Source organism: Notolabrus celidotus, chromosome 17 (genome assembly GCF_009762535.1).
Source record: "Notolabrus celidotus isolate fNotCel1 chromosome 17, fNotCel1.pri, whole genome shotgun sequence".
Lineage (NCBI taxonomy): Eukaryota > Metazoa > Chordata > Actinopteri > Labriformes > Labridae > Notolabrus > Notolabrus celidotus.
The window spans coordinates 8386584-8408375 of NC_048288.1; the positions used below are offsets into that span (position 1 = coordinate 8386584).

Below are 21792 nucleotides of genomic sequence, written 5' to 3' on the forward strand. Positions count from 1 at the left end.
TATGCAGTTCTTTTCTTTTTTCCCCTGCTCCTGCCAGAGTTCAACAAGCTTTTGAACATAAAACTCACACTACTCAAGACCCAACCTCCATCTCCATCCTCTCTATCTCTGCCTCCTGCATGGCCACACAAAGGAGGGATTAAGTTATCAGGATGATAAAGTGATATCCATACGCTTCTGGAGCTGCGCTAAATTTGACTTGTCACAGTGGAAACTGCACTTTGAATAGCCCACTCTGTGTTTATGCCAGATTAGTACCAGGGCATGGTCGGCTCACTTGCTAATTTGCCTAAATTGTCTTACCCGGTGGCTTGAGATTATCTGGTGTGATGACTTGCACTCTTCCTGCACGGGCCTGTGGGCTTGTCGCGAAGAGTTCAATGAGGGGGAGAGGATGAATACACACAACAACGAGAAATTCAGGCCTTGATTTGTTGCAAAAAATAGCCGGGTACAACAGCATGAAATATTAAAAAGCAGCGTAAACTATTATTTTGGATGATAGAGGTTACATGCTGTGTCCACCACAGGGGAGGAGTAAAACACAGGGCAGTTTTCTCTGCTGGAAACAGGAGCTGAGGATGGTGGGTGGGCGTGTGGGTGGAAGCAAAGAGAGGCCAGAAAAAAGGGATTGACATCAAGCGAGGGAAAAGAAGAGAAACATAGATAAAGCAGCAGACTGGAATGAAATGAGAGGAATTGAAACAGGATTTAAAGAATTGATGCCTTGGTGTTTTATGGCATCAATAATGGACTGAGTGCAGGTAAAGTGGATCACCGTCCTGAATGCAAGATTAGATATTCCCTTATGTGTAGAAATCTCTGCTCCCAAGTCCCAAAATGAACCCAACACCTTGACTTTGCTCAGGTTTTCTGTTTGTACTGCTGCACATTATCCCCTGTCACACTTTCAGCCCAGTCAGCTAAAATGCAAATGTGTCTCGTACAGTAAACAAACAGAGATATCAGCTTTGAACTTCAAAATACAGAGGCCACGACTGCTCGGGTGAAGAGGAGTTCAAAGTGGAGAGGAGTCGCTGTGAATTGGCCTCCAGCACTGCCTAAAGTGTGTTAACGGGTATTGGCAAGTATGCAAGTCAATGCATCAGTTGAATAACATAACCAATTACCTCTATGGATTGAATAAATAGCTGGATGACATAACAGCAACCAAAAAGAGAAGCCATAACAAAAGTCAAATGTTTGTTTTGGTTAGCAGAAAGGGGACGTGAATACCACAGCGAATACCCTACTGTGAAGACTCCGGCTCCCAAAACACTCCTCCACACACTGTACATCCAACTAGGGTTGAGAAAACACACAGCCTTTCTTTTGTGCTGAAGCAGAGTGTAACATGTGCTGAGCAAAGAGTGGTGCACCTCAAGGCGTGGGCTGAACACATATGGTCATTAAACATTTACCCTAATCTGCTGCGACCAGGAGAAACAGGGAGGGGAGAGCCAAATACAACATTATTTCATTTGACAGCAATATTGATGAAAGCCTTGGATCGAAGCAAACATCAAATAAATAGAGTTAGGAAATTATTTAGGGACTATTGATTGCGCCTCAGTGGTGTGTTTTTCCTCTCTTGTTCAGACTTCTATGTGGTGGAGGAACAAAAACTCTAGGAGGATGGGAGGAAGAAGGAATCAGGAAAGGAGAGGAGGAGAGGAGATGAGCCCTGAGGCTATCTGTAAAATCTTTTGGATGGTAGCCACGTCCCTGTTATGGTCACAGAGTCACAACCTACACCGAAGAGCCATCCCCCATGAAGCAGGGACTACTGCGCTTTTCTTTTTTATGCCTCTGCAGTCTGTTACTCCGACACACTGTAGCTCATCCCTCGCTCTCTCTCTCTCTCTTTTCCTCAACTGTGCGTTCTCTATGATACATTTTCTCCATTCAAAAACTCCCTGTTTCTGTCTGCGAGCACTTTGTTGCAATTCAAGTACACTGCCGTGGCTATCAATATTTCATATCAAAGTACATCTCCTTCAGTGACTCCTCCTTTAGATACGATTCACTGTTGCTACCGGATACATCTGAGTGCTTTGTCGGAGCTCGGCGTGGATATCAGGCTGATAAGATTGGAGATTTCATTACCATACCATTGTAGTTTATGAAAAAAAACTCTCAGTCAGCGTAATGTTCATTCAGCCAGAGCTCATGTTTAATCTAAAAGACGGAGATTTTGTTTGACATTTACTATTGGGATACTTTGAGATATATTCTTGTGAATGGAGCTGCAGAAAAATGGAGCTGCAACGTGCTTTGCATGATGCTGTCCATGCAATGTTCTACATGGCTGGCTTCACTGTGCTGCATTGGCACTCTTACACAAGCATGCACACGCTGTGTATACACATGTATGCAGCATGCACTAATGTAATCTGTGGGCTGTGTACTCTGCATCTTTCCCTGCAGGGACCTGTGGGGACCAATGGGAAGGCTCCTATGCACTGTTCCTGCAGGCATGTGTGCTGCCCACCTGGCAGAAATGTGGACACATATGCAAACTCATAAATACACTAACACCTTTTGGCAGGTGTGTATACGTTCTCAAATATTAACGTGAGTGTGTAAATGAGTTCAGCTAAATCTATAAATAACATTTCGGGGACGTTGTTTTCTAGGGCAAAGGTAGCACACTTTAAGTATGGCTAACTTTTGACACTCTCAAAGTAACACAACAGGGGTGTAAAGTATTGCACTTATAGTGGCGATATGAAAAGGGCTCATGGCGATGATATCTGTTTCAGGTCTGTTATTTTTCCTCCTTTTTGCTTTGTTTTGGTTTCCATCAGCTCCAGACAACATTGGTTGTCTCTTTGGCCACTAAATGCCTCCATGTTCCCCGGATGTTGTGTAAATGATTAATTTATTTCTTTATTTGAAATATTTGAAATAAAGAATGGTACACAAAAGTAGATAAATCACTGACAATGACAAATGCAATGAGAAAATAAAAAGTAAACATAAACAAGAGAAACTTCTGCCATATTCAGCACAAAGCAAACAGAGCATATTTCTCCTAACAACCATCCAGTGTCAAAGAGAAAAATATAAACATCAATAAATCAATACATTTCATACTACTAAACATATTTAAGTTTGCACTGGTATCAAGCAGATTACAAATCCACAGTGACATCATTCATGGCTTTGAGAACCTCTTTTTTTTAAGCCTTGATTTTGCATTTTGGCAGCATCCATCTATGGACTGGGATAGTGACATCATGTCAATCACAAGTAGCTACCCTGCTCTACCCTGCCTCTATGACCACTCTAAACTAAAATGTATTAAATGAACGTTATGCTGTACTGAAGACGACTTCAGAACTTACACTGATTAAAAAAAACGTTAAATGAGGTGATCCGTCTTCTGAGAGTTTGACCCGCTATACCTCTGTATTCTTACTATTCGACTCATTATCACGACCAGAGGAGTCTCCTTCTGCTGGCCATGAAAAATAATGCAAGTTAAAGACACGGGGACATTTTAAACCAGAGAACAGGAAACACTTCCGCCACACAATCCGTGGTTAAACTGGTGCTTGCTGCTCTGAAAGCTCTGACGATTGCTGTATGTAAATCCAAATCACAGAGCAGAGTCATGTGATTAAAAATCATTGATTAGATCAGCTTAGCATCTGAACAATTTACATTCTTAAACCATGTCCACCTACCCCTGTCCCTTCCCTCCTATTCTGGTCTTCTCTCAGTCTGGGTGCAGGGAAGCCAATCCCTCTGGATTAAGATGTGAACCCTGGCAATCCACAGTGTCTCTCAACAAGTTTAGCCCTCCCCTATTAAGCCTCCGCTTGGCTTTCTATTAGACGAGCCATTTTAATGAGCCCGCCTCTGGACTTGTTTAGTCTTAATCTGATATATGGCAGCGATGCTAATTGATTCGCCATCGTCATGAGCATGTGATTGTTGCGATGACAGACAGGCAGGATGTCACTGCTGACACAGGGCTGTTAATTTCTGTCCTCAGACTCTGTAGTGTCGTCAGAGGGGATTAGGGAACAGCACATCAGGTTGGGGGTGTGTCCGCCTGTCAGTCAGACAGACAGGAGGCCGGATTTATACCTCTCAACACCACAGTTAATCCCAGCAGGGGGACAAGACTCAGGCGCGCAATTAGGAAAGAGTAATTTGTGGAATTTTCTTGTGTTCGGAAAGATAAATTACTCGGCCGTGATTAAATCAGTGCTCCTATTAAACGCACCAAAATGGTGAACATTTTTAAATGAATATTTATTGAACTTTTAAACTATTTAACATAAACAACATTCCTCTACTGCAACTTTCCACTGCTTAAGAGTGTGCTGTTTGTCCAGACACATTCCTCTAAATGTGATGACACTCAGCAACTTTGTGAGCTTTAAATCTGGTTAAAAGGAACCAAAATCAGAGTATAGAAGAAGAACATTTCAGAAATACATAAATGTTTGTTTCAAGTGTTAAATCAATCAACAAAAGTCAGCAAAATCTCAGATTACTCCCAGTCTTCTGATGGAAACATAACTCTACGCCTTCATGAAAATGAAACAGACACCATGTTGTCTTTTTCATCTTTCATCTTTCTTGTTTGAACACTCCTCTCCTCTCCTCCTCCTATGTCAGCGCTGTCTGTGCATATATGAGTGTACTTTTGTGCTTAAGATTACTTAAAATTCCAGTTACCGTTTCTTTTAAGACATTCATTCACACACAAACACACGCACACGAGCACAAAGAGCCAAAAAGGTCATCCTGAAAGCTGAATTCAACAAAGATTAAAGGCCAGGGCTCCTTCAGCTGTGACATGTGAAGAAAGGGAATAAATACATATTGGAGTAATAACAGCGGAGATGAATCACGCATCCTGGGGTGGATGAATCACTCCCGTACCCGATTTAATGCTTCACATTATAATCCGCATTAGCTTTTACCCATTCACAAAGCAGATATGTGTAGAAATGAAACCTCCTAATCTCTCATTGTATTCCCCTGGACTAAGCGCCGAGGAGAAAATCTAGATTTCCAGGATTTATTCTCTGCATGATTACACATTGTTGCTTACTTAACGTGTTGTAATGCGGCCAGACCGGCCGTCTAGCTGGTATTTTTAGAAGTGATTCCATGTACAGCTGCTTCTAAGTGTTGAGCATTTTTAATACTAAGCTTTATGATGTCTGTCTGTTGCAAAGATGACATTTATGGCAGCATAAATGTATTTTGAAAGCAGTATAAACGTGATCCAAATAGACTGAGAATACTTACTATAGCAGCGGGGAGCAACTACTCAAAAAGCCAAGAATAGCAACAGTGGAAACGTGACAAAGGCCAGCGCAACTGTGCCTTATATCACCTGTCATCCATCAACATTAGTATTGTTATTACTTTTCATACACCTTATTCGATACGTATAGGAGGAGGTGAAAATAAGGATGCTAAACAGTGCTACCTAACAGGCAGCCTTAGACACCGTCACGCTACTTAAACGAGGATTTATTGCAAAACAAGTATACTTTAAAAGTCTTTAGCAGAACCAGTGCCAGAAACCAAAGCCAGCACAACTAAGTCTGAATGCAACTCTGAGGAGGTTTGGTTGAATCATTTGCAAGCACATATAAGAAATCTAATAGGAAAAGGTGAAGTTCAAAAGAAGCTTTTATATAGAAAGACGGAAGAAGGAGACTTAAAAAAGGATGCAAGTGATTTGGGAGCAAGGGTGAGTGATTAAAAGTTGCTAAGGGGAGACGATAAATGGCATAAGAGAGGAGGTAAACAAGCAGATTTCTCATAACAGATGCAGATAATAGAAGGAGGGCATAAAGAGAGTCAACTTTATAGTGAGTCACTGAAGGTGAATCATAAACATGCACAAAGGGAAGAGCTGAACAGCTGTAAAAGAAGCGCAAAGTTCAGGAAAATAAATAAAAGAATCCAGACATAAATGCAAAATATGAGCCGGAGTGGAGGGAGCCAAAGAGCAAATATTAGACACATGCAAGTATGATCAGTGGTGTGTGTTGGTCAGCACTTAAGTGTACATGCTACACAGCACTGTACTCTGAAATACAAAGAGACAGGTGGAGATTTCAGCACACCGGTCAATACCTGGGAGTTATCCTATCGATTGGCAAGACTTCAACCAAATGTCATCACCCAACAGACTCAAATCTGCCCTGATCCTGCAGTGATGGAGGACACATCCCATGTAAGCTGACAGCACAACATAAAAACACAAAGAAATATGTGCTGGGATGTGTCTGACAACACTTCAAGGAGAGGACAGCTTCAATTCTTCTTTCCATTTTACAGAAACACACACTAGTTGATTAGACCTTAAGCTGCTCGTACACCTGAACTACAGAAATGTGCCTGACCTTTCAGATGTCTGAGACGCTGATTCTTTGGCCCTATGCTGAGCTTCTTGTCATTGACACAGGATCACATGGTGTGGGTGTATGTCGTCACTGTGTGCCCTGGAGCGAGCCAGGTCCTTTTCCTCCAATGGCAGTAAGCTGATTACAATCACACTAGGGAGCTAAATGACTGTATCAATGCCGCTTGTCACCTCGGCCGACTAGACGCACAGATGGACTTTTCCAGTTGAAGGCACATCTAGTGATGTGTTTCACTGCTTTTATGAATGAATTGGATGTAAACTGAATGTGGAAAGTAGAGTGGGGTTGAAAAGAAGAGTGAAAGGTCGTCAGTCTTGTGAAATAGTTCACACAGCAGCTGTTGGGGGAATTAATGCTGTGACCTTTTGGTTACAAAGAGGTTTTAGTTAATGGCAGGGATCCTGCTGTCTAAAGAAACTGCACTAAATGAGGTGTTTTAATCAATTTATTTAATGACTTTGTTCTTGAAACAAGTGTGCCTGACTCAGCAAAACACTAAAATGTTTTTAATTTATAAGCAAAAAAGTGAGCCTCCTCTCTGAACAAATCTAAAGCTGGGACCAGGGGCTTGTACATCAAGCTGGTAAAGGGGTGCCATGCCCCCTCTTTGAAATCTCAATGCCACAACAAAGTCTGAAACCATGAATAAATATTTTTCAGAGGCGGGACTTGCTTTTAAATCAACAATTTGGGGTTTGTTACAACATCATGCCAGTGTAGCACATTTCCTTTTGTTGCTACCTAAAGAACTTCTGATGTTAACTTTGGCAAAAACAATGCCAGCATCCCATGGAGGAAATAGCCACAATCGCTGTTTTGAGGTAGAATTTCCAGGTCTATAGCTGCTAATGCTACAACAAGTTCTACCATTTGTTGTCTTCTTGAAATGGCATTAAACAAAAGTAAATATAAAATAAACCAAGCTTTTAAAAGAAAAAAACTTAATGGTCACTGCCAAGGGAAGCAGAATTGCCCAGGAAGTGCTCTGACATTGAGGTCATGAGCGCTGCCAGTACAAATAAAATGATGCAAGTCGGCACAGGCCCATTAGCTCGGAAGATATGTTACTACTCTGTTGTTGTACTTTTTTAAATCAAAATTTACACATAGGAATATCACATTTGTCAAAATGTAAGAAGGTAAAGTAGATATAAGTAGTGGGAACAGAAGTCACTGCCAAAGGTGGGCCATGTCTGTGTATGTAATAACTCTTAAGCACTCAAATTTTCGGCATGGCATCAGAAGTTTTAAAGAGATTTGTATTCATTCAATAGTGTGCTCAAAGTATTCCACGATGCAGTGTTATTAGTAATATATTCTAATAATAAGTCATTAGCCCAGCTTGTTATGCCATAATGCATTTTACTGAAAGAGAAAAAACAACAGTGCAACAACTAATGGGAGAGAAAAAACTTTGCAATTGAGCTGACAACACCAAAAACCTCCATATTTAGGGCCTGGGGGGTTTGAGACACAACGTGAGAGCCTACAGTTTTACCAGCTTTAGGAGCAGACGTTACTTACAGAGGGCTACATAGTAATACGCTAAGAGCTTCCAAAAATGTTGATGTTAGGAGGTGAAAATCATAGATATACTTGCCATCTGAATTCAGCATGTTTGCCGTGTAAGCAGAGTCAAATTACACAGCGATTCTGGTGAATGTTCTCAAAACTGAAGTAATGGCGGGGGAATAAAAATGCAGCGAGGCATCAATTCTTCTCCAACTCAAACTTATTTGTGAGAAACTTTGACACACGCCTGTTGAGATATATATATACCAATACTAGTGCATATCATTGGCTGTTGTACTGTCTGGTCCTCATACTTGGGGATATGATGGTACAAAAAAGATAATTTCAACAGGCATGCTAACATTTGTAAATTAGAGACTAACACAAAGTGCAGGAGGCTGATGGGATGTTAGTTTTGCAGGTTTATCGATAATTCAGAGCAAAGCCAACATTTTGATGATACAGGTGATGCTAGCTTAAAAGTCTGGGCAAACTGTTTAGACATCATAGATCTGCCATCCTTAAGCCAGATCACTAGCAGCAGCAACGAAAGCGCTTCTTCTGGCTTGCATCTCAAGAAAATTCAAGCAAAGAAACTCTTGGAATAGCAAAAAGATTGTATCCCCCGCCACGGCCATAAATACTTTAATACTGTGCTAAAACTTTTATGGCTGGGTATGCGGATACACTTTCCCAGATGAACTTTTTTCTGGATGAATGTCAGATAAACTGAAATTTAAGGCACATCCAGGCATTTGAAACAGTACAGAGTTACTGTGGTCAGCACTGTGGAGCTCCTGTGGCTCAGCAGAAGACACAGGAGGCCAGCACACACACAATTACACACAAACACACACACACATTCACACACGAGCAACAAATAGCGGGAGATATAATAATAATTTCTTCTGTCACTTCCTGGGATGTGGGGGGACAGCAAACAGCTGGCAGCATGGCCGACTGTGACGCAAAGAGCGTGATGACACAAGAGAGGATCGATGTATGAAGTTGGAGGCCGGCCAGCAGAGGAGCTAAAACAGGAAAAAGGAAGAGCAGGAGGAGGAAAAAGAGAAGGTGGCTGGTAATAAAAGGGGAGTAAGACAAAAAGCTTTGCCCACTCACAAAACTCCAGATTTCACTCAGTTTCCATGTGGCAATTGCTAACATGCAGCTTCAGCCCTTTTCAACCTCCCACTGATCCACACTATCTGTCTCTTTCCTCTTACACATCCTCAGAGGCTCCTTCTTAAAGCAGAGGTTTTAATTAATCTTTTATATCCCTACAAAACCAAGTCCCTGTTCTGTTGCTTCGGCTCCGGAGACCCTCTGATCGGCCTCCAGAAAGGCCGAGACACCATTCTTCTTTTTTTCTTTCACATCAAGACAAACTTAACTTTAAGAATCTGCCTCTTTCCTTTCTTTATGCTCAAACAGACGAGAGCAGATTATTCCTTTTGGTACAATTAAAAATAACGGTATAGCTACGCCCATCATATCACAGTAGCGACTGCAAAGAGTATGACTGTGTGAGCCCATTTAAACACTCCGCCGCACAATAGGAGGTAATTTCAGTGTCAGCGAGAACTATTGAAGCATTGTTAGAAGTGACACAAACAGAAAAATTAGCGAAAACACTTCAACACGGAGGAGAAAATCATCCCAGTGAGGGCTGAACTGTACCAATGATGCACAGCACAAGTGTTTCCCCTTACATTTGCATTCGGGGTTGGTTTGTGGGGGCTGAGCTACCAGCTGCTCTGCCTCTCACACAGCCTGTATAGAGATGAATTGCTCCCTGGGTGTCGATAAGTCACCATGGCACACCACGGTCACCATGGAAACTACGCAAACACGGCATTTCTGAGGACACAAGTAAAATTAAGTTGTTTACACATGCCTTTTTTCCCTTCTGGAGAGATCCTTGAAGGGGCTTTCTCGGTCTGAGGAGATAGAAAGCCCTCTAAAGGATTTTCCTCTTTTGTTATTGAGGATTCTCAACATGTCATTTATCAGATTATGCAGATTGTTGAAGGATTTATTGCATGTTAAGCCGCCTGATTTATAAAGAAGCAGAGCACCTCAGTGCTGCAGCTCCAAACAGAAAGTGGAAACACCTGAGGAAGCACTTCTCCGACCTGTGCTAGTAAATCATAAACATGACTAATATAGAGCCAAATGTAGAAACACCCACAATGAATACCAATGCACTCTCATATCACTGCCTCCGTGATGGAGCATGGAGCAGGATCACAAATCAGCTTTTTCACCCCAAGAGTAAATAAAAACAAAAGTGTGGAGGAGAAGGAAAACAGAGAGGAGAGGGAGCAGGAAGCCAGAGGTTTAAGAAGAAATAAAAAAAATCCAATGCAAAGCAAGGCTCTGAAGGCAGCTTGGGTGGCAAACAGGGAATGCAGAAAAGGTGAGGGATATTGAAAGAGAGATGGCACAGGGGGGAGCGAGGGAAACGACAGTGTGGCACTCACTGTGTTGTGGCACGCAGAGAACGCTGGCTCAGCAGTATTTGAAGGTTCACTGATAAAGATTTGTGTGTGCGTGTGTCTGCATACGGGCACCTGTGTGTGTGCTGAACTACTGAGGGCACATTGTGTGTATCAAAGTTAACGTATGTGCAGGGATGTGGAAGACTGACTGTTAGCTGTGAGTACATAGTGTGTGTTCTTGTGTATTTCTGTGTGAAGTGGGTTCACTGAAGCACGTAATAGAGACCTGGTGTTCGTAGCGTTTAGAATGATGACTCTTCTCTCCCTGTCCCATCCCTGTCTCCCCCTATTTTCTGACTCCTCTTGAGACGAGGACAACAGCAGAGGACAGGTCGAGCGAACCTCACGGGGGGGCAGCACAGGAGGCAATGAGGAGGAGGACGGGGAGGATACAAGGAAGGCAGGAAGTAGGAAGGAACACATTAGCCTCTTTCCCAGAGTGTCAGTCAAGCTGGCAGTGCCAGCCAGCGCTGACGCTCGTTGTTGGTTCTCAGCCACTCCCCGCCTTCAATGGGATTTATGTCTCGCTCTGATGGTGCTCAGACCCAGGGCTTACTGCCAGTTTGTACCTCTGGACCTCTTGCAGGAGGAACAAGCATGAAGTGTGCAACTCGCACAGAGTGTAACAAGAAATGGTAGACCAAAAGGAACCATGAGGTTTTTAGAACCTAAAATACGTAGTCACAGTTAGCTTAGCATTAGGGCTATTGTTGTTTTCATGTTAACACCTACCCCCGACTTATTGCAGACACATTATTTTGTAGATAGTTTTGTAAAACTGGCAGAGCTTTAAGAATTCAAAGAGCTAAACATTTCCTTGAGAGTTGGAGGAGACCAAAAAAGAGCATAAAAGGAGATTAAATATTGGGTGTTCATCAGGTAAACAAAACCACATGTCAAAATGAATGATGCTGCACTGTCAAGCATTTGCAAACAAATGATCATGATTATATCTGGGTGTTACGCCCCCAAGTGGGCAAAAAAACAGAAATAAGAAGCAAATTTGAGCTGAGGATGGATTAACAAAAACATTTTCTATATATGCAAATGTCATAAAAGGCGTCATAATCAATTAATAAAGTGTCAAAGTTATTCAGCTTAGCACCTCCTGTTTTTCTGGCTCTTGAAATTGAAGGAAGCGCTCCTGCTTTGAGTTTCATTCCTCAGTAACCCAGGGGTAAACATCTTAAAGTTTTTAATCCACTGGTCTGACAAAGCAAGCATTTTGAAGATCGCCCCTCTGGGAAATTAACATTTTCCACAGATCAGATTAATTGATTATGAAAATAGTCCTCAGTAGCAGCAGTCTTAGTCATAACAGATTTGTTCCTAGGAAATGTGAGGGTGTTTTCCGGGGATGACAGTAGAATTACTAATAAGACTTCAGCCATCAGGCCTCTCACACCATCTGGCCGCTCATTAGCCTTGGCTTGTACTGGACATGTTGTTTGTACTAGACTTGTTTCAAGCAAGTTTATCTATTCCCCTGAATCTAGTTGTGATTCTTTTCCTTCATGTGCGCAAATAACAGTGAAGCCAGGCCCGCCTCTTGAATCTCATTTCATGATATCTTCCTTCACGAATCAGTGTGTGCATGTTCAGTAATATGCCTAAAGACGTGCCTGCAGCTCTGCTGGGACACCGCTGCTGCTGAGCTGCGTCTTGACTGTATTCCTCTGCATGCCAGTTCCTGCTAATAATCATGGAAATGGAAGAAAGCAGCAGCAGGTCTTTTGTGCAAAGCAAAGCAAAACCAGAGGAGGATGGAGGTGTGTTTTCCTGTTACTGCAGACATTGATGAATGGGTATTTCTGAAATAATTAAAAACGTACAAGAGCATGGTTTCTACAGATCAATTCGTAGAATCAAGCTGCATCAATAGCCTTCTTGTGCTTCGTCTTCAGCAACTTCCCCTGCCTCACTTTAGATGTTCCTTTTCCACCCCGCGGGTTGGACTCACAGATTCAACGCTTTAGTTAAATCAATAAAGGGCTGCAGTGTCCTATCCTGCTCTTCAGTTTAAATATAACCCAGGGATGCCTCTGCTGGAAAACCCATGACATCCAGTCAGCCTCTTACCAGGAAGAGTTTACAGAAAGTCTCAACAGCACTATTTTCAAGCATTCAAAATTAAAGGCTGTGTTATGTTTCCCTTGCGTGTTAATTCCTGCTTTATTTTGCATCAGCACAATCATGCACCATTAAATGAGTTTATAATATAAACACATCTAATGCTCAGAATCACGCCGTAAGACATTGTGGATTAGTGTTCTTGAAACTAGCTTTCTATTTTACGGTTAGATTGTATCTGATCTGACTGAATGTGAGACTTTTATTATCATCAAAGTAGATATTTTTGCTTCTTAGTAACAAAACCATGAATTTAGACAGCAGCAGCAGAACTGCGGAGAGTAGAAAGTACTCTCTCTGCTGCTTACACCTCTTGAGCAGATGATTGTCCTTATGAGGAAATTTGCGTTAAGAGCAGAACAAACTAGTCAGTATCCCCAAAACAAATCAGCTGGCATTGTTATGGCAGTTTTAAACAAATGAAAAGCTCACGTATAAAAATATGAACAGACAAAAAAGCTTCCTGTGGAGTTTAAGGAGAGTGACATTAGCTCAGGAGAAGAAGTGTTTCTAAGTTAGTATGTACAGCTGCTTGCCTTTTTGAGCTCCCACCCTTTATAACCCTCATTTTGTTCAATTCTCAAACATCACCAGAGACGTCATTTCAATGGCTACGTTTACATGAGACTTTTAATTCATCTTTAATTCAGAATTAAAATTAAATCCTCTTTAAAAAGATTTAAAATGACCATGTAAACACCTGATTCCGAATGAAAATGATCATTCTGAATTAAACTTAAATCTGAAGTAAGTGGCTGGTTTATTCTGATTTTAAATCCGAATTAAATAATTCCTCTATCATGTATACGTTCATTCCGCTTTAAATTAATTCTGGTCGTTCTGCGCATGCTCGTTCCCTTGTCCTGTCGCGATGACGCACATATTCCGTGCTGGCGGGCACATTTTTCAGGCTGAAGTAGAGCAGCTGTTGCACTAACCGGCTTGGATTCGCCAAAGTCTGGTCTTCCGCCTCCTTCTCCGGTCGTCTATCTCTCTTCTCCTCCTCAGTTGACGAAAGTGAAGCAGTATGTTTGTGTCGAGCTGCTTATTCCGAACTATAATCAAAATTATACCCCAGACCTTAAGCGGAATTGAATAAAGACAATTAAACATGTTTTCCATGTAAACCTCAATTCCGAATTACTATTTCCATTTAAACACGATGGAGAATACTTTAATTCTGAATTATTTAATTCTGAATAATTAATTCTGAATTAAAAATCATCATGTAACTGTGGCCAATGAAGCACAATCTTTGTGTTACAGGTTTTCCATCTGACAGAAGATACAGCGGTGAACAGGGAGACATGGTTTAACTGTGTCATGGAACATCCAGATGATAAATGCTGCTTCCTCCGCCCATGCACTATAAGGACTCATGTCACCTATAATCTAGGAGGTTCACCCTTATCTGATTATGATTGTGGGGTAAAGAGGATTTAGGTGCTGCTGCCTAAATGCTAGGCTGTACTGATTAGAGGCCTGGAGGAAGGCTTATGTAACCAGGAGACTGCAGAAGGTGTGCACCGCCTAAAAGACAAACTCCTCTCCTGTAATACACTCGGATGACTCACTAAAGGCCAAATAAGATAATGTAGTACAATACTTACTGCTGCAGCTTGGTGCCACTCTTTGTAATGCAACAGGGTATCACCTTCAGAGCAGTAACTGACTTAAAAACATCAGAATTTGATTTCAACAGGCAAGGTCAGCATCCAGCTGGCATGCTTTTCACCAAATAAGCAAAAAGTTAAAAAACAATGTTTGCCAGAGAACATTTTTCTCCTAAAACGCTGATGCCTATTGATTTAACCTTCTGAAGATTGACCACAATCCTCAAAGAGACGAAAGGATGATAAGAAGACCTCCTGCTGGAGTTTGACCCAAGGGCATATAATGGGAGAACGTTTAACTTTAAACAGACTTAAGGCCTTCAATCTTATTTCCCTGTCACCGCCTCCCTCCATCTTTAACTCTCACACTGTCAGAAGCTGCATCAATACCCACAAAAGGCCAACTGCTTGCTCAGTGCTGTAAAAGCCTGGGAGGAAATGGATGGATGGAGAGTAAGAGGCTGTCAGGCTCAGCAGCAGTGATCTGAAACTAGCGCCGTGAAGTTAGAGTGCAAAAGTGTGCTAATTGAATATTCTCATGTCACACATTACGCTGCTTTAAAGTTGAATGTGTCACCTGTCCAAAACTCATAACCTGAACAACATCGACTGACTTTATGTGCTGGGTGATTTACAGCATTAGGTGCTGGCTAGCAGCTAACAGGTTTTCATATATTGTTGCAGACATTACTCCATGTCCCCCTGAATCTTTACAATGAACTGTCTTTTCAGTGATGAGATGATACAGGTTGTTTACATAGTACCTTAAATGAATACAGCCTTGAACATGGATGCAGCACTACACCACTAACACAGTGTTTTAGCTTCCCGCCCTGAGTGTGACATCGGAAAAAAATGGCTGCCGTGTGAGGAAAAATAAATATGACAAAAGTGACATTCACAAAGACTGGCATTGGAGGTGTTTGTTACAGTATTGTATTGTGCTACAGCTTCATCATGTTGTGTCATCATCCTTAGCTGTGTCTGTGCTGGACTCACTTTGGCTGCTCCAAAGCGTGGGAGAACCAAACAGCAAAAGTCTGCGTCCATACAAGCCCATTGCTTAGCATTCCCACTAGATAGACTCGATTATTAGATAAGGAAAGACTAATGGTGCACATCCACATTAAGAGCGAGCACAAGGCTAGACACGGCTGATGTAGAGAGGGATGAGGGAGATAGAAAAACCCAACTTGAAAGGTCTGGCAAGAAGAAACATTGATCTCTTTAAAATGCTTTGAATCTTCAGCCATTATTTCCCAGGACTGCCCACACACTAAATGGACTCTAAAGTGAAGAAAATCCAAAGGGGGGAATGGTTCCCGTCTCATACTGAAGGTGTGTTACAGCTTTCATGTTCCATACCACAATGTTAATCCTCTGGAAAGCTCATACAGTAACTTTGCATGAACACAAATCAAAGCAAAACATGCTGCTCTTGCAAACTGAGCTCCACATATATTAAAACTGAGCACTGAAGGCATCCATGTAAAAACTAATAGCATTAATTTATGATCGCAGCACCACAGCCTGACTCGTGTGTTAATATTGAAGCTCTCACTAAATCACTGGTTGTGAAGCAAACAGTTGGTGACGTCCTGATATTTATAATACACTCACTGCACATCAGGCTTTTCTGAAAATAGAAGGAAATGCATTTAAGATATCCGACTGCTCATGCCGGCACAGTGACATACGACATGCAGCAGAAAAACACTGACAGTTTGGAAATTACAATTGAGTTTATGTTATGTGCTCACAAATCTGTATTTGCCTTAATGTGATTGTTTATAGCAATGCATTTAAAGAAGGAAAGTCAGTATATAAGAGACTCCAGTATCGCTTGTATTTAACCGACGAGATGCTTATTATTATTATTGAGCATGTTGGTTGCAAAGATGATCTTAAAAGCACTTAATAACGCTAGATTCTGTGTCCTATGACAACTACATAATAAATTAATAAGTATTTCCCTTAAATGATCTCCTACTACGGTTTACTAATAGAAAGGAAGTACTTTTACATACACAGCGAGGGTTGTTGGTTTTGGTCAGGACTCAGAGGGTGATGGTACCACTAAAGTAATGAGCGGCCTAATAGCTGCAGAATATTATCATGACGACTGATAATAATGCTTTTTGATGAGTAATAAAGAGATAGTGTTATGTGAGTAATGCTTCTGCTGCCAGTCAACAGCTCACATGTATACTTAGTTTAAAGTGTATCCAGCTGATGCCTTACAGCAATGCAGCATTTTGTATATGGCTCCCTTGTATGAGCTTTGCTAAGTGCGTCGCTCCAGAGCTCAAGCAGTGACTCACTGTGAAAAGAAAAGGGTCAGGGCATTACAAATCCTTCTGGCTCCATATCAAGGATGACACGTTCTACTGGATTAATAGAAATTATAGCCTACAGTAAGAAAACAATGGCAATATCCATTTGATGTTTGGTTACAATAATCTTATATAATATAATAGCACATGGCGGTCGTTTACCACAGGCTAGAAGCCGTGAAAATGATGTTTTTATGCAATTTCTGTAATGCTTTTTTAAATAAATCTTCCCAAACACACTTTTAATGGGAGTTCATGTGAGGATATTCTGATGTGAAGCTCCTGCAGGTGCTGCTTTCAGTACAAGGGCTTACAAGATCTTGTTGTGACATCAGCTTCTTGCTTTTCCCCCTGGACGCACACCTATGACAAGCCAAGCACCAGATAGAACCAGACACAGAGTAACTCCCTGCCCCTCCTCCTCCTCCTCCTTCTCACGCTACTGGGTCACTCAGCTAAAAGTCATGCAGTAACACAGAAAGGCCACGGCACTAGCCCATGCACCCTTTGTTTTGACCACTGTATTCATTATTCATTAGAAAAGGTTTGCAACGATCCACCTCGGCATCCTGGGGCGTAACTAACAGGACTGGATCTTTTAGATCACTCTCTCTCTCTCAGGGCTTTCTTCTGCAACTATCCTTCCCAGCACATCTTTTCACTTGTAGCTCTCATAAGATCTTCTGTACTGCTTGTTCCAGACTCTTTTTTTGGTGCAATATCTGCAACCTTTTCAATTCTGCAAGGGCTTGCAAAAACTCCCAAAGCATGCGTTTCTGTTATTGCTGATAAATGTAATCCTAGCTTGATTGACCCCCCTGAAAAGGTCAGTCCTCTCATGCCTAACCTTTACTTAAGGGCAGAGAGCGCCATAGGTTCCATAAAGCAGCAGTTAATATCTGATTAAGGAAAAGAGAGTGAGAAAAAGAGAGGATGTGTGTGCCAGAGTACTCTGATTGCATCTGATAAAGGGCTCAGTCACCTCATATAAAAGCACACAGCTGTGTACAAGCCTGGTGAAGGTATTTCTTCGGTCAAGGGCTTTCGAGGGTTCTCATTGCCCCCACAAAAGACATCCCTGACCTCGGGGAACTGCCTTCTGACAGTTGAACACCCCCTGAGAGTCCACTTTTGAATGTACTTTCAGCTGTGGATAACCTTTGCGCAGTCGTGGGGCAGAGCCATTACAGTCGCGTTCAAGTCCTCCTAGTGGAGCACTCAGCGGAATATCAATGCAATTTGAATTAGGGTGGGATTTCCCTTGAAGGTTTCACAGGCTTCCCCCACATGATAGTGTTCAGGTCAGCAATACCCTGATGCGTCTGGAGACCGAGGAGCCATATTAAGGTGGTAAATCACTTTAAATATCCTACAGCTTATCAAATTACCCTGCTGCTGCTGTCACCCGAGTTTGCCTTAAGTTAGGTATTGGCAGCCTCCTTATAATTGATTCTTGAGATATATAGCTTGCTCACAGAGGATGAAGACAATTATTAAGCTGAGGCGGGAGGCTTGTCAATCACAAATCCCAGCAGCCTTGCATTACTAATACAGCAAGGAAGAATAAACATGTTTCGATACTCTTTAAAGGGCTCTGGACTGTAATTGCTCTGTCACATTAGCATATCGTATTCATACCCTTTAGAACAACAGATACAGCTCTGTGATTCCAGATCAAGGTGACGTAAACTGAATCTATGCTCTGGGTTCTTAAATCCATGCTGCAGATCCTTTAATCTGTTCTTGTGATTCTTCATTCTTTGCTTTACATTTTTGAAACTATGGTTGTATTTCAAACAGGCTGATACGTACTACCTTCAAACACAGTATGTAGTATATAGTATGTACAGCATACTGCTTTTGAAGTATGCAGTATGACTGTTCTGATCGTTCTGTTTTGCAGGATGCTCGGTCAGACTTCTCTGGTTTTTCGGTTTTAGAAAGCTGAAGTAAACGATGGCCAAGCTGACAGCAAAACCGCTTCTGTAGCATCCACTTATAGTCAGAAACATTTAAGATGTGCTATGTGAGGTGGATATCTCCTCTGTAACAACCTGAAGTTACAAGATTCACAAGCGTTTCTTGTGTATTACTTCCCTGTAAATGTAACAGGCCATTAAACAATAGTGTTGTAGTTTTGGAAACATCCGTGGTCCACACTCCCACGCAGTAGGAGGCAGTAATGCACCTAAAAACTCAATGTCACTAGCTATAAACTGAAAAAAGATGATGAAGAACGTTGGCGCTGTGCATTGTGGGACAGTACGTGAGGGAAACTGGTTAATTGGAGGATTTCTTTCTGAATCAGGGTAGTTTTGGCGAATTTTGCTCTTGTTTACACATTACATACTACATTTTGGCCAAACCAGTTCATACTGCTTGTATATAGACGGCTTCAAAAACAGCCAGTGTTCATGTTTGTTCACTGTGTTCAAAATCTACAATCCAGATTCTTTGACTGTGCTCATATTTCCTGAATTAAAAACATGTGATTCTTGAATCTAAACTCTGGATTCTTTAATTTATGCCCTTTATTTTTGAATCTATGCGCCTGATGTTACAATCTACACTCTATTTACTTGAAAGTACATTTTTGTTCTATAACTCTCTGCTGCATATTCATGCATCTTTTTTATTCTTCAAACTTAACCAGACTCCTTTATTTATGTCCTGGATTCTTCAATCCATGCTCTATATTTCTGAATTTGCCCTTTTGATGCCTGAGTCTACACTCGATATTTTTGAGTCTGCACTCTTGATTCTTGAGTCTACATTTTTTCTCCTGAATGGGAGAGTCTGCAACAATGAACCACACTGCACTCACAGAAACAGGAGCTGTTTTTTCTTTCACTCAGTGTGTGTGATGTTCCTTCGATCTTACGCAGGAACCCCGTGTTTATGAGCCGCTGACAGGGAATATAATCCTGGGGCCAACCCTGTCCTGTACTGCACGGTGATGAGATCAGGATACTGGAGACCAAAGGTAAATTACCAGTGATTGGATTTCATCAAGGTTGACCTACCTAATTGGGTAGGGTAAGTCAGAGCAGGGATAGGGTGAGGAGGAGGAGTAGGAAGAGTTGAGAGAGATGTCATAATTTTAGCAGCAATGACACCGCTACACTGTTGTTTTATTTCAATGAGATTGCTCCTGGATGAGTGAAACCTGTAGCCGTATTCTACACATGCTATCCGTGGGAAAGGGAAAGCATTGATGACTGCCTCAGTTTGCATCAAGCCAAGGAAATAAGCTCAGAGTAAAAATAGCAAATGCCTTCAGACACATCACTTTTCCTCAACACACCTGCAACAAACTTTTGACATCATGCTGTCAAATCCAAAATGAAAGACTCAGACTAAGACTGACGCATGATAGCAAGGAGACATGTACCAATCCCTACAAGAGAACTGCCGTGTCACAAATCATTGACAAATCTGCTCAACGCTGACACACTTAATCCCTGCACAGAATTCAACACCAGCACTGACGTACTTGCCAATTAATTTGTCAAAGCAAATGGAGACTAAATGTAGCTCCTGTGGTGACTTCACTACCAAGCTATCAGCGACAGAACTATGCATTTTATTTAACCGTGATGTTTGTTTGCATGCTGTGCGCTCACATGCATCTTTTTCTATATTTAGTCCAGCCCTAACAACTGTTGCTCTGCACAAAGATGGGAACCAGACAGATGGCACAGGAAAACACCTGATGACTGTACAGTACACGCCTGTTTAAGATTCAAATAGAAGGACTCTGCTTATTTATTACAGGTGAGAGCAGGCCTGTGAGGAAAGGTGTATTTGTAATGTGCTATGATCCAGGCAGAGTGTTCTGCTTGGAGCGCGATCAGGGAATGTGAGAAGGGGGAGGTGCGATCACACTTCCCGATTTGGTTCCTTACCTTGGCAGCCACGGAGGAGCTGGGCTTCTCCAGGAGATCCCACAGCTTCTTCCTCTTGTCTGGGCAGCAGGTGTTATCAAACTCTCCCTCGCCTTCCCTCTCCCTCATCGTCTCGGCCTCCCTCCGCAGCTCCTCGTTCATCTGCTCCTTTTTCTGGTGGTAGCGGGCCTGGCAACAGGACTCCAGGTAGATCTCGTCAATCCCCCAGTAGTCTAACTCCTGGCCAAACGAAAGGGCGCACATCTCCTCCATCATGTGTAACTTCCCTGTGCGGTAAAAGTTCAGAATGGAGGTGAAGGCCCCCGGGTGACGATCGAAGAAGTACTCATTTTCGTTCAGGCTGTAGTCATCGCAGACTTCCATCAGGGACTCGTGGGTGTTGCAGTCTCGGAGCTTGCCCAGCCGGGTCCTGGGTAGTCGGTCCAGTGTCCGCCATAAGACTTCATGGTTCAGCCCCCCTACATTAAGGCGGACTCTGCGGGAGCGGGCTTTGGTGCGGATGATGTCGATGGGTTCGGGGGGCAGGGAGGGAGCGATTCGGATGTTGGCGGGCTTGAGCCCTGCTGGTCCAATCCTCTCGGCCATTTTGGTGGAAAAAGAGACCGACTAAGAAGATGGTAAAATTACAAAAAATAGGAGGGGGGTAGAAAAAAAGAGGAGTCTAAAGTTTTGATTTAAGTAGGATCCTCTTTAGAAAAGTCCCTCCATGACTGAAAAAACAAGAGACAAGAGACAGTCAGTGAGACGACTACATAACTGATCATGAACTAGTTCAGCAAACTGAGCATCAATAGATGAGTTTGTTAAATCTGTATGCTCTGCACATGTTTCAAGAGACAAAAATAAACCTGTTCCTCTCAAGCTGCGTGAGGACACACTCACAAATAATCTGTATTTTCAGTCAAAAATAGTAACACTTGTACATTTATTGATCCCTGTCGTTAGTTTTCAAAGCAAGTGTTAGACAGAATCAGTGATTTTGTTTTAACAGTCAATATGGCTGCTTTGCTTTGCTCTCCCTTCCGGCAACTGCTGTGGCTGTAGAGAGGGAAGGAACTCCAGCTGGAGCACTACTTTCTATGCAGCCCCATCGCTCCACACAGGACTCACTGAGTGGTTAGTCAGGAAACAAATGGACTGAAAGGAGCCTTGAAATCCACTGATATACCCTCCGAGGATAAAACACGTTTAAGGGCAGGTTAGATCTTTTTATTCAAACTTTTTAGTTATTAATACATTCTCCACTGTCATGTTTGCTTTTTCATATTCACACTCTTTGATCAATTTCAAATCAAACTCAAGAATAAAAGTATATTTTTTAAATATCCTTCAACACTTACATTTAGATGAAAGTTATAAATATACAAATCTCCTAATTAAAGGAAACAGGTTGACAG

General features: G+C 42.0%; 2 protein-coding genes across 2 annotated transcripts in view; one reads left to right on the forward strand and one right to left on the reverse strand.

The window, feature by feature from the left end:
• Positions 1 to 21105, reverse strand: part of kcnb2 (potassium voltage-gated channel subfamily B member 2) — a 98841-nt gene extending 77736 nt beyond the window's left edge. The window contains exon 1 of the mRNA XM_034706823.1: positions 20396 to 21105. Coding sequence (XP_034562714.1) covers positions 20396 to 20980 — 585 coding nt within the window. The 5' untranslated portion in view covers positions 20981 to 21105. The remainder of the gene's footprint in view (positions 1 to 20395) is intronic.
• Positions 1 to 21792, forward strand: part of trpa1b (transient receptor potential cation channel, subfamily A, member 1b) — a 156586-nt gene that overhangs the window by 79164 nt on the left and 55630 nt on the right. The window lies entirely within an intron of this gene.